Here is a 13,058-nt window from a genome sequence, read left to right on the forward strand (position 1 = left end):
ATTGTCATATTTATGTAAGTTGTAAAATTATTAGTAATTTATCTTTTTCTCTTCAATAATTTGTTCATGTTTAATATCACCCTTGTATACAGTGAAAGTCTTTAAATATGAAGAAATGTGGAACTATATACAATGTATATATTAAAGAATAATACAATACGTTGGCCTAAGATTTTGTAACATCTCTGAGAAAGTATCAGATCCTTTTTATACTTAATGTTGAGGAGTTGGGTATCTACAGTCTCATCCTGCCATCTAGTGTTAAACATTCTCAAATTGCAAAAAGTTGCTCTTAAATGTAATAATAATAAATTCTTTTTTATGTAATGAAAAATCCCAATGGCTAGGAAAGATTCCTAAGAAAACATACCTATGAACATTATAACTAGAGTTACAATGGTCAGGCACTTATTGGAGACTATACAACAAAGTATCTATATATAGTGAAAAGAATATGTACTTAATAAAATATTTAGATGTAAAAGTAAATAACCATTAAATAAATGTTAAAATATAACATACTAGCTTTTGTCTTCCAATGACTGTGCATATTATATATATATTGCATGCATGTTATATATATATATATATATGTATATATATACACACACATGCATATATATTTAAATATTTGAATGATCTAAAGCCAAACAACTGAAGTCCATAGCTAGCTAAAGTGGATTAACTCCTGCCGATCTGATCAGGAATACAAATCAGATCTTCAGAAGCTCACGACAGAGTGAATAAAAGAGGCTCTCACTAATCCAAGAAGGAAAAATATTTTTTCTATCACTGTATGTTAGAAAAAATCAATTATTAATTGGCTATTGTCTTGCCAATGGGTTTCAGCCCTGGACAAGTTCGCTATGGATTCAATGAGACCAAAGAATGCAATAGAACGTTCTTGAGCTGAAAGGGTTATACCCAAGTTTATTCGCATGGTGGCAGGTCTGTCACTAGAATCCCATCCAGTCAGAGCAAATCTGCATGCAGCAAACTGGTCTCTGCCTCTGGGCCACTGTGCCCTGCAGCCGTCTCAGTATCTGTTCTCAGCACGGCCCCCACTCCAGCCTCCGCTCTCCTGCAGCCGTGCAGCATCCCAGAACACTGGGTGGAGCTCTTTGTATAGAGTTCATAACAACACACTGCCCACACATGTGTAGTGAGCTAGCCAACCAGGGCCAGGTGAGGATCCTGGCCACAGGAACCTTCACTTTCTCCACAGCTATACTCCTGTCCTGTGTTAATACAGCTAGTATTTTAGAGAGACAGTATTTGGGGGCATATTAATTACCTCCAAGACCTATCTCAACAAATATTTGTGTCATCAGAAAGCAAGGTTTCTGAACCTCAGCCAACCATTGAACAAATATTAGCTCATCACCTATGTGGATAAAGTGAAGGTGTCTATGGCCAGGATTCTCACTTGGCCATGGTTGGCTAGATCACTACACACGTGTGGGCAATACACTGTTATTCATTCTATATAAAAAGCTCTGCCCAGTGCTCTGAGAGACACCATGGCACCGCTGCAAGGCTGCAGGAGAGCAGAGATGAGACTGGAGTGGCAGCGCTGAGGACAGAGACTGAGATGGCTGCAGGGGCAGAGAGGTCCAGAGGCAAAGACCAGCTTGCTGCATGCAGTCTTGCTCTGAGTGGACAGGATTCTAGTGATTGACCTGCCACCATGCAAATAAAGTTGGGTATAACCCTTTCAGCCCAAGAACTTAAGACTGTCATTTCTTTGGTCACATTGAAACAATAGTGAACTTGTCCAGGGCTGAAACCCACTGGCAAGACAAACTACCATAAATGCCAAGTAGTATTTGGATAGATGCTGACAGTACTAAATTTGGTACTGGGGACATGGTCCCTCTTCTCAAGAACTTACTTTCTATCAAATGGACATTAAGGAAAATAAACTTATTTTTGCTCATTATTACCAAATACTCAGATTCTTAATAAATGAAACAGATCAGAACTGAGTACATAAGAAGGTGGGATGGAGAGAAAACATTCTTCTTGTTAGAAAAGCATTTTTTCTGAATAATTCTTGCCAATGGGTTTCAGCCCCAGGCAAGTTTGCTAAGGATTCAGTGTGACCAAAGAAAATGACAGCAAACATTCTTTTGGGTGAAAGGGTTTTTTACCTGGCTTTTTCTCCCGGTGGTAGGCCGAGCATGAGCATCTCTGCCTCCGCCCAGAGCACTGGGCTGAGCTGTCTATATAGTGCAATAATAGCTTATTGCCTAAACGTGTGGAAGGGGTAGCCTAGCAACAAGCCAGTTACATCATCAGGTGGTTTAATCCAGTGAGGATCCTGGCCATAGGAACCCCAACTTCCCCACAAGGTAATATTACTCTGGAACATAAAAGGCAAGAAATATGAGGCATTCCATAGATTAGAAAGAAATCTGCTCTTCTCCCAGAAGCAGAGCTGGAGGGAAGAATTTGGGTGCCTGTGATTTACTAAAGACTTTAGGAAAAAACATTAAGGGAGGGAATATGCAGAATTGGAAGAAGAATGAGGTGAATGAATATGTGATCTCAGGCAAAATCTGGATTTGGCCTAATCCATAGGGGTAAGGCTCTGGAGTATAAATTGCATGTCAGAGTTGTTCTTCCTCAATGTAAGGGAGTCTGTTTTTAGTAGCTCCTTATTAATTAGTCTGTATATGAGCCACTATGGGAGTGGGGAACATAATTTCTATGGAAGGTAACTACCATCAGCTGAGAACAATTTGGAGAAGGTTGCAGTGGGAGCGATTAGTAGCCAATTCTCTCAGCAACTGGGAGATGAGTGCACCAGCTCAATAAAGGGTGTGTGGGACAGGTACCAAAGCAGTTTACTAGGAATTCTGTAAGTAAGCAAAACCTGTTTAAGGGCTACACTTAGATTGTTCCTAGAGTCTAGAGACCAGTGTGCAAAAAGAGAGTCCCATGTGAATAGAGCAGGACTTAAGGGATAGGGCCATGCAAATGTGGTAATTTCTATTTTACTCTGTTTGCAATGGGTCATGATATCCAAATCAAGTTTTATGTTTTGTTCTGGTGCAGCTAGGTGGTGGTGAAATGGTGGGACTGGTGTGAGAAGGAAAGAACAAAAAATGTACATAGGAAACATTTCTATGTCTTTCTAAAGTTGAGTTAACATCCAGAGCATTAACCATGGTCCCATATATACACTATCCTTCAAATTCATTTCTCCTGGTATTTGTGGATATTCAGAAAATATCTCTGTTCTATTTAGGGGAAGTTAAGGAAGAAAAGTAACATCATTAATAACTGGCATTTTTCCAGAAATATGCTACACCCTTTAGATATTTTCTTTAAGTGTGAAGATTTTATTTTTCACTTTTCAGATGAGGGAACAGAAACTTAGTAAGCTTAAACAACTGGAAATTTGTAGAACTGGAACTTGAATACTAAGTTGTTTAGTTTTTAAACCTGTCCTTACAACACGGTCAGCAAAATATTTAATCTAACAAATTACTTAAGATATCTTTGAAAGAAAATGTTATGGAATATAAGTCAGATATTAGTATTTACTAGGGCTTCTGTTAAATAATTGTACATTGAGAAAAAGAAAATAATGAGTATTAGCAAGATAGGGGAACAGCACAATGTACAGCAAGTTTACTTTGAAGCATCACCACTAGCTTGGGTGTTTCTATTTAAATATATATTTTGTTTATGGTATCCATATCATACATTTTTAGGAAGAGTTGTATTTGTTGTATTTTCAAAAATATATGTGGTTTTGGGAGGAGATTTCCACTACTCTACTCACTCTGCCATCTTGGCTCCACCCCCTCCATATCATACATTTTAAAAAATTATTCATATATGAGTGATAGTGCAAATTTCTGAATACCTGGAAGAATGACACTAGGAATAATCATAGTCATTTTTTAAACTTAAAATTTCTTAGGAATGCAAGACATACTTAAATATTTTAAAATGTGTTTTACAAAGGTTCATTCGAGAAATAAAAGGAACATTCATTGATTTTACCCTTTCTTACCCATGTTTTGGAAATTTTACCCCTGTTACAAAACCAAACATTGAATTATATACTTTAAGATGAATTTTATATGTGCATTACATTTCAAAAAAGCTGCTACTAAAAGTGAGATATGTTACCCAGGGAAAATTTTTTAAGTTTGTATATCAAAAATATTTTGAGCACCTCTTAGGCAATTATCTAAAAAACATACAATTAAGAATTTTTAAAAATTTGAAATATATAATTTTTACGCTTCTCTGTCTTGTTAACAGTAAAACCACTTACATTAATCTCATTTCTCATTTTATGTGTTACTTTAGTAAAAAAATTTACCTAAAATTTCTTATTTTAACTTTTAATTGACATTATTGTTACAGCTCAGAGACTATATACTAAAACTCTGAAATAGTCAATATTCAACAAATTGTAATACTAATAGCTATCATTTTTTATTGAAGGATTACAGAGCAGTGAACACCATGCTACGTACTTTACCTGTGTGCTCTCATTTACTCTCAAAGTCACTTCTCAAAGAAGAGAGGATTAGTGATACCAAAGTTTAAAGAGCTCAAATCCAATTTGATACTGAACCCAAAACATATTCTTTATTATTGTTTTTGATTTGGTGTTTTATTTTTTTCTTCCACAATCCTTAAAATATTCTTCATTTGCATATGACAATTTGACAGCCAATAGATATCAGAGAAGCTGTGAGATTAACTGGATTTTAAAGATTTTCTTCCTAATTAAGTGATGCTCTGTGTGTACATATGTGTAGCTTGTGAAGAAAGGAGAATATGCAAAGAGTTAAATCAAAATTTGTCCAACATACGAAGCTTTACAATTCTAAAGGCTTTCACACTGAACAGTGGCAGACACTTTTGAGTAAAAAAATGGTAATTATTTCTTCATCTCTGGAGTAACAATTTCTTGGCCAGATAGATCATTTAGGTAGTTCACAGCTGTTCACATTTTGAAACTCTCTGGCAATTTCCCTAGAGTGATTTACAATTTTGTGGAATATTCTGTTGAGAGTGGGGAAAATCTAAAAAAACAAAACTAAACAAAAGAGTATTGGAAAGTCAATTATTGTTTTCTTATTCCAAAAATTGACTAAGAAGGAAGTAGCAGTTTCCTCTGGCTTCTAACTGGAGAGCACCTGCAGTTAAAGAAAAAGTTCAGTAAATTAGAAAAATACCTTCTGTGAAAGTGTGGATTAAATATGGATTAAAATTCCAAAGACACTCAGGTTCATAATTGACTTAGCTAATGTTATCTCCTAATGAATGAAGAACAAGTCATCAGTAATGTTGGCAGCAATGAGTGAATTTTGGTTACAACTGGGTTTGCTTAAAACTTATTAGAATAAATTTTAGATTGAAATAAAATATTTGCTAGCTCTTATAGGAATGATTTTTAAAAGAGATTAAATGCTTTCAAAATTGTATCAAAACTTGTCAGGAGCTTAAAATGCCAAGATGACTTAGTGTAAATCAGAAGCACATGCATTCTTTTCTCTAGAATGCATATAGTCTTGAGGGGAAAAAAGTGAATTGTTCAGGAAAAAAATCATAGTTGTAAACAATACCCAATTATTGAGGTATTCAGAATCTCCCAAAATGAATGGGGCCTCCTGTAAACAGTAACTTAGAAACTTCTCATAAAAATTTGACATTTGGGAATCAATCAGGGACTGAAATGGGAATTCGTTACAGATGTAGTCAGTCTGGAGATGGCAAGCAGCACCAACATAGGCTAGTTTTGAAGAAATACCGCAGACGACTGCAGATGACCACCGCGTGGTAGAAGGGCTGCGGTTATTACCAAGAGAAGAGCCTGACCCTTGTTGATTTTTGTTTTTTAATCATAGAACACCTTTACATTTTTTGGCTTACTGTATAGTGGTGTTGGGTGCTTTTAAATAAAAGCATTCTCATAAAATCCTAAAATGCCCAACTGGAAGAATTCTTATAGTCAATCTAGACCAAAACATTCATTCTAAATGTGAGTAAAGTGGACCTAAGGAAATTTGACAAAAAATTCATCCACTTAGTAGTGTCAGTATTGGTACAAGAAAAAATATCTTAGTTCACATACCACAACTTTCCCCAATGCCTCTGATGGAAAGTGAAAGCATTATACAGCTTTATAATTTTTTTAATCTTTAATTTTTAATTTATTTTATTTTTTTATTTTGATATCATTAATGTACAAGTACTCGAACATTATGGTTACTAGACTCCCCCCATTATCAAGTCCCCCCCACATACCCCATTACAGTCACTGACCATCAGCGTAGTATACAGCTTTATAATTTTAAGTAACTTTTATTTTTCAGTAAAGCTCTACAGGCACAGAATTAAAAGGTCAATTAGCACTAAAGGCTTACAAGAAGTAAGCAGCTACTCCTCTTCCCTCAAACTTCCATACCCCAATTTATTCTGGCTTCCTTCCATTCTTGCCATTGAGATACACAATTCCATTGTTATTTCTACTTCTCTGTATGTGACTTATTCTTCCACATTCTTCCCTGTCCTTTAGAGATATTCTCTTTATCACTAGTATTTGAAATTTCATGTATGTATGTGTGGTGGGGTGTGTAGGGGGTGTGCTGGGTGGGTTTTCCTTTGTTGGATACAATACACCATTTCGATAAAAGAAACGTGTTGTTTAGTTCTATAAAATCTCCCTCCCTCCTCTATTTTATCTTTTTCTGAACCTTACTTCAAGGTTGGGTCCCAGAATTGACTTCCTAATTTTATTGTTTTCTATCTTGTTTTCCTTTTCTATAGGTGTTTCTTTGTATAGCTTAGAGATCTTTGCTTTTTCTTCTGTTCCTTAATTTTGAAAAAAAATGTTTATTGAATTTTAATATTTTTTCCTTCAGAATCTAGTGTTATTGTGTTATTTCTCTGAAAATACTATGAGGATTACGAAAAATAGAAAACGATTTAGCTTTTTGTATGTCCTTCAATTAAAAAAGCGAATTATCTCTTTGGGGTTTTTCTCAAAAAAAATCTCTTTATACATCTTTTGTGAAATTCACTGTTAAGTATATTAGTATTTTTGTTCTATATTGACTAGTACATATTTTCTATTTTCTTTTTAGTGTACAGAAATGCTATTGATTTCATATACTGAATTGCATATAGCAATTTTGCTGAACTCCAGTATTATTTCTAATTGTTTTAGATAGTCTTGGATTTTTACTTATGAAAATAATATTACATGAAAGTAACTGTAATATAATGTAATATTTATGCCTAATTTGTTTCTTGTCTTTTTTGGTTTAGTGAAATAAGACTGCCTAGATATGTTGAATGGTGACAGTAATGGAGAGTATCTTGGTTGTGTTCCTGAGCTTAATAGGAATGTTTCTAAAATTTTACCAATAAGTATCATGTTTTATGTTTTTTGTAGATATTTTTCATCAGATTAAGGAAGGTTACTTCTCTAGTTTACTAAGTTTTTAATGATGAAACAAGTATTTAATCAAATTATTTTTTATTGAAAATAATAAATTGGCTTAATTTTGACTGTCAATATTTTTTATTATATTAAACAATGATCAAATTTGAACTATTTTTATATTTCTTAATAAATGATTGGTATTACTGGTTTTACCTTTTATATCAGATTCTAATAAGGTTCAGCTACTAATCCTGTCTTTTGAAAATTTTTATATCTTCATGAATTTTTTTAATATTAAATACTACATTATAATATTATTTATCCTTGTTACTGAGATTTTTTATATCCCCTCAAATTTTATACCTGAGGCCAGTGCCTCACTTGCTCATTCTAGTCCCAGCCCTGCCAATCAGACCATAAATTTCAAATAGATATTATACCAACTAATTATATGGAAGTAGTCAAATCTGGTCAATCAGAAAGTCACGTTTCTCCCAATATGGTGTTTGGGTCAAGGCTGGCCGTTAGATGTTTGGGTCAGAGAGTGAGGCCAGGATTTTTAATATAGACTTAATTTTTTTAGAGCAATTTTAAGTTCACAGCAGAATTGAAGGGAAGGTACAGCTTTCCATATATCGTCTGCCATGACACATGCATGACCTCCCCGTTACCATCATTCCCCACCAGAATGGTACATTTGTTATAGATGATAAACCTACATTGACACATCACGATCATCCAAAGTCCATAGTTTACATTATGGTTTGTGCTTGGTGTTACATGTTCTATGGGTTTGGGCAAATATAAAATGACATTTCTATCATTATGGTATCATCAGAATATTTTCACTGCACAATATTTCTCTGTGCCCTGCCTATTCATCCCCCCGACAACCCCTGATAATCACTGATCTTTTTACTGTTTCCAGTTTTACCTTTTCCAGAATGCCATATATTTGGAATCATACAGTAGACAGCCTTTCTAGATTGGCTCCTTTCACTTAGTAATATGCATGTCCTTTCATGGCTTGATAGCTCATTTCTCTTTGGCAGTGAATAACATTCCACTGTCTGGGTGTAACAGTTTATCCATTCATCTACTGAAGGACATCTTGGTTGCTTCCAAGTTTTGGCAATTGTGAATAAAGTGGCTATAAACATCTGTGTGCAGATTTTTGTATGGACATTTTCAAATTCTTTGGGTAAATACCATGCATGATTACTGGATAGTATAATATGTTTTGTAAGAAACTGCCAACTGTCTTCCAAGGTGGCTCTACCATTTTGCATTCTTACCAGCAGTGAATGAGTTGCTCTTGTTCCATCCACATTTTTGTCAGCATTTGGTAGTGTCAGTGTACCTAATTTTGGCCATTCTTATAGCTATGTAGTCTTAGCTACATTATTGTTTTAATCTACATTTGTCCTGATGACATATGATATGGAGCATCTTTTCATATGCATATTTTCCATTTGTGAGGTGTCTGTTAATGTTTTTGACCCATTTTTTTTTAAAAAGTTGTTTAGTATTAAGGTTTGTATTTTTTTTTATATATTTTGGATAACAGTCCTTTATCAGATGTGTCTATTGCAAATATTTTATCCCAGTCTGTGGCTTATCTTCTAATTTCTTGATATTATTTCTTGCAGAGCAGAAGTTTTTAATTTTAATGAAGCCCAGCTTATCAATTATTTCTTTCACAGATCATTCCTGAGGCCAGAACTTTAATTCAATTCTTTGAGGTAAGAGAGTCCAAACTTCTCTAGCAAACTTACTCTGAGAGGATGTGGGTCTGAAAATCTGGATGTCATTTGGAAACCCTATGAGATTAGAAAATAAAGGCAAAAATATTGGGCAGTAGAATCACAGGCAAAGACAGACTGAGTTTTGATGACAATACAAGTCCTTGAGTACATCTATACTGAAGTCAAATAACTCTGTACTTTGTGATCAACTATATCTTTGGTTTAGACTGTTTGGGCCAGAATTTTTCTCATCTGTGAGCAAATTGAGAAAATCCTAGTCATTATTAATACCCTATTTTATCTATTGTATTTTATGATTAAATGCCTCTGTACTTCTCTCTCTCTCTCTTTGGTAAAATGAATTACTATGTATCACTTACTCTCTTTAGAAGTGGTCTGAATAATTTTAGCCAAGACACCAGCTCTGTGGTTCAAGTAGTTTGGAGACAGCCTGCGGGACTGACAAGATCAAGTTTTCCTGTTCTGCATAGCAGAATGCAGAAAAATCAGTTAAGATATGTCCACACTAAAGTCCTCAAGAAAGAACTGTAAGTCAAAGGGTAGAAAAACTAAATGAAAATACTAACTTCATAAAAACCAGACAAAAACAGGAGCAGATGATTTTTTTAAAAATTAAGAAGTCACCTACATAGTTTATTTTAGCGTCATTTTCTTCCTTCCGCTGGTATGGAAATGGACCAGGCCAACTTCAATAGTCAAGATTAGAAGTCAAGTATAAAAGTATAGTTATATGGTATATCTTTCCATATATATGCCAAATTTATACAATTATTTATGAGGTGGTTAGTAGAAATACATATGAAATGCATTGAATGTAGAATATATGGATTGTAAGATACAGTGTACTAATTTGTTTAACAAATAAGAAGTCATAATACATAGAAGCAAAATCATAACTGAAAGGAGATTATCAGATTTGAATTAAAGGAGGTAAAAGTTGACTGGAGCTTGTGTAACAATTTTTTTCTTTGTCTTAGGGCTCTAACTAAAGAGCACTAAATTTTTTTGCAATAAAAAAAACTTTGAGTCTAGCCATCATACTTGTTATTATTCAGGATAATATTTTATTTCTTACCATGTAAAAATAAAATCACTTGAGCAGTTTTCAGCATTACCTGTTAAGTTTGAACAAACAATAAACAAAGTAGGTAAATACATGCATATGCTATACAATGTAATACTATATGAAATTCAGTTAGGTGCATTTGGTTATGTAAAGCAAAACAGTACTAACAGAAGGCTTCTTATTTAAAAACACAGTAAAGATAATATTCACATGCATTAAATATTACACGCCATCTTATTGTGTCTTTCTTGACTAAGTAATGAACTCAGGAATGTTTGTTAGAGAAAATAACTAATCAACTCACTGATGAATGTGCTGTTTATATGTCCTTGGTGGCAACTTGCCACTTGACTAGATACTTTACCCTTTATTTAAAGCTATTGCTATCCACCTGTAAATAACAGCAGAGTGTATTTCAAAAGGGATTTTGATTTCCAAAAGTCTCAAAATTCTACAACAAAAACCCTCTCTAAAACAGTTACTTATATACTTAATATTTGACATGAAGTTATAACAGTTTTATTAAGTGAACAAACTGACACTATTTTGTGTAATATAATTTTATGCCACATGTAATGGTATAATTTTAATGATTTGTGACTGTATGTTAGGGCTTCACATTCTGCCTAAAAATACAATGATTTTGTAGTTCATATCAGGTGGAACCAGACTTCAGATGAATCTGGAGGGGACCAGATTTTTAAATAAGAAATCAGCATGAAAAAGCTGAGTAACTAAAGAAGCATTCAGTGAATAGTGAATACCCTTTTAACTGAATTGAAATTGTCATGAAAGAGAGTAGTGTAGAGAAGTCCAAAAAACATATATATATATATATATATATATATAAATTAAATTATGGGGGACGGGGTGGGGTTAAGTACCAACTAGTGAGTCTTTGAAGGATTTTAAGTGGTGGAGAGGTATACTGAATTATATCAATACTGATGTGAAGAATTCGGTAGGGGTAAAAAGCCGGAGAGTTGGATAAACTATGAAAAAGGAAGCAATAGTCTTTAGAGACAGATTAGATATGCTATATGAGGGAAAGTAAGAAATCAAAATTGGGTTCAAACTTTCAAACCTTAGGAACAAATATAATATTATTCCTAAAGAGATGTCATTAAGCTAAACTAAATGGATGAAGTGGTTATTATTTCTAAAAGACAAGTTCAAATTAAATGTGAAATTTGATGTGAACACTAGAGAGACTGAAATGTCTAGGAGGCGGTTGAGATTCCAGACATCACATGGTTCAGCAGAGAAGGAAAGATAGATCTGGATAAAGAGAATTAACTCCAGAGAAATGTTAATTAAGACCCTGAGAGTGAATAGCACATAGATTTTTCTAGTAGAATCTTACTTGCTGATAATTTTCTCACCCTCTTCTACAGAAACAACACGATTTTTTTTGAAGCATGACTTACTGCTGTCATTGCAAACCCTACTGATAAATGAATAGGTCACAGGAGGTTTAAATATTCCTGCTATTTTGGTAAAAGAAAATTTTGTCAATAAAAATTAGGAAGTATGTAAACAGAAATTTCCTTTTGATTGTCATTAAAAACTTCCCTTTTCTACCAAGTTTCTTCTTATCATGATCTACATTTAACACACACTGTTCAACCATCTTTACTGTTATATTAGACCATAACCAAAAAAAAAGTCAATCAAAATCATGCACATGACAGAGCTGACTCTCTTTGTTCAGATAATGGTTTGGCTCATGATCAATAGAGGTACTTGTTAGTATACAAAGAGTAAAAGTATGTCTAAGGAGGGAAGCACAAGATAGAATTTTATTACCAGCTTTTTCAAAATGCACGATTTGAGTGATCTTTATTGGAAGAAGGTACTTGTCCCCATGTTAGATATGAAACCCAAAAAATGCTTGATATGTAAGAGTTGCATTTCTTAATTTGGGCAGAGGTTTTAAAGGAGATCACTGTATACATGATCAAAACAAGTGACAACATATTCTCAAATAGATGATCACCAAATGGAAAAACTGGCTGATTTTTGTGGCCACTAGTATGATAATTTGTAGTTAAATGGCAAATAGTTAGAAAGGGATTGAGAGAATAATTCATAGTAATCAGTTCATTATAGCCCTAGAATAAGCAATTTGACTACATTATAAAAGAAACTGTGATGCAAATGTGATGCAAAGGTAATACGTATATATAAAAACTCACAAAAATATTTCATTGAAAGGAAAGAAAAAAGTACAAATATAGTGAACAGTTTCATCCAAAATATTTAGTAGAAGTGATGTTGTAATAATGCAGCAAATTTTTATCTTTTTTAACAAAAATTTTTTCATAGATTATTTTCACTGTCTGCTTCTTTCTTTTTCTTTTGGTTTTAATTAATCCTCCTTTTGATAATCTTTGGATGAAACCTACAAAAGGAAGAGAAACAAATTTATGGCTAATAAAGTGACATAATAAAACATTTTATTTAAAATTTCCTCAAATTATCTTTTAATCTTTGAAACAAAAACAAATGTGATTAGTTTAAAAGTCTTTAATTTGTCTATGTCATTGTGTAGAACAATTGTATCTAAGGAAGTCACTTTGCATATATGAGTTAAGCCAAAATGGAGAAGCATGTTCTTGATTTTTTTTATGCATCTTCAGTTACAAATTGATGTTTATTTTATTAAAGTGGACATGTGGCTGTATGTGGTTGGTGAAATTTTAGGTGATTTTTATTTACATGTTAACACTCTCCTTAGTCTGTAATTACATATGCAGAAGAAAATAAATATACTAAGATTTTGTGCACTATGGGAAAGCATAAAGGTATT

The 13,058-nt window shown here is 33.5% G+C and overlaps 1 protein-coding gene across 3 annotated transcripts in view; it reads right to left on the minus strand.

Moving 5' to 3' along the window:
- Nucleotides 1–7,973: 7,973 nt before the first annotated feature.
- Nucleotides 7,974–13,058, minus strand: part of TFPI (tissue factor pathway inhibitor) — a 95,120-nt gene continuing 90,035 nt past the window's right edge. For all 3 annotated transcript variants that reach the window (XM_057503807.1, XM_057503806.1, XM_036924877.2), the window contains one exon: nt 7,974–12,650. In XM_057503807.1, coding sequence (XP_057359790.1) covers nt 12,496–12,650 — 155 coding nt within the window. In that variant the 3' untranslated portion in view covers nt 7,974–12,495. The remainder of the gene's footprint in view (nt 12,651–13,058) is intronic.

Source organism: Manis pentadactyla, chromosome 6, assembly GCF_030020395.1.
Source record: "Manis pentadactyla isolate mManPen7 chromosome 6, mManPen7.hap1, whole genome shotgun sequence".
NCBI classification, from domain to species: domain Eukaryota; kingdom Metazoa; phylum Chordata; class Mammalia; order Pholidota; family Manidae; genus Manis; species Manis pentadactyla.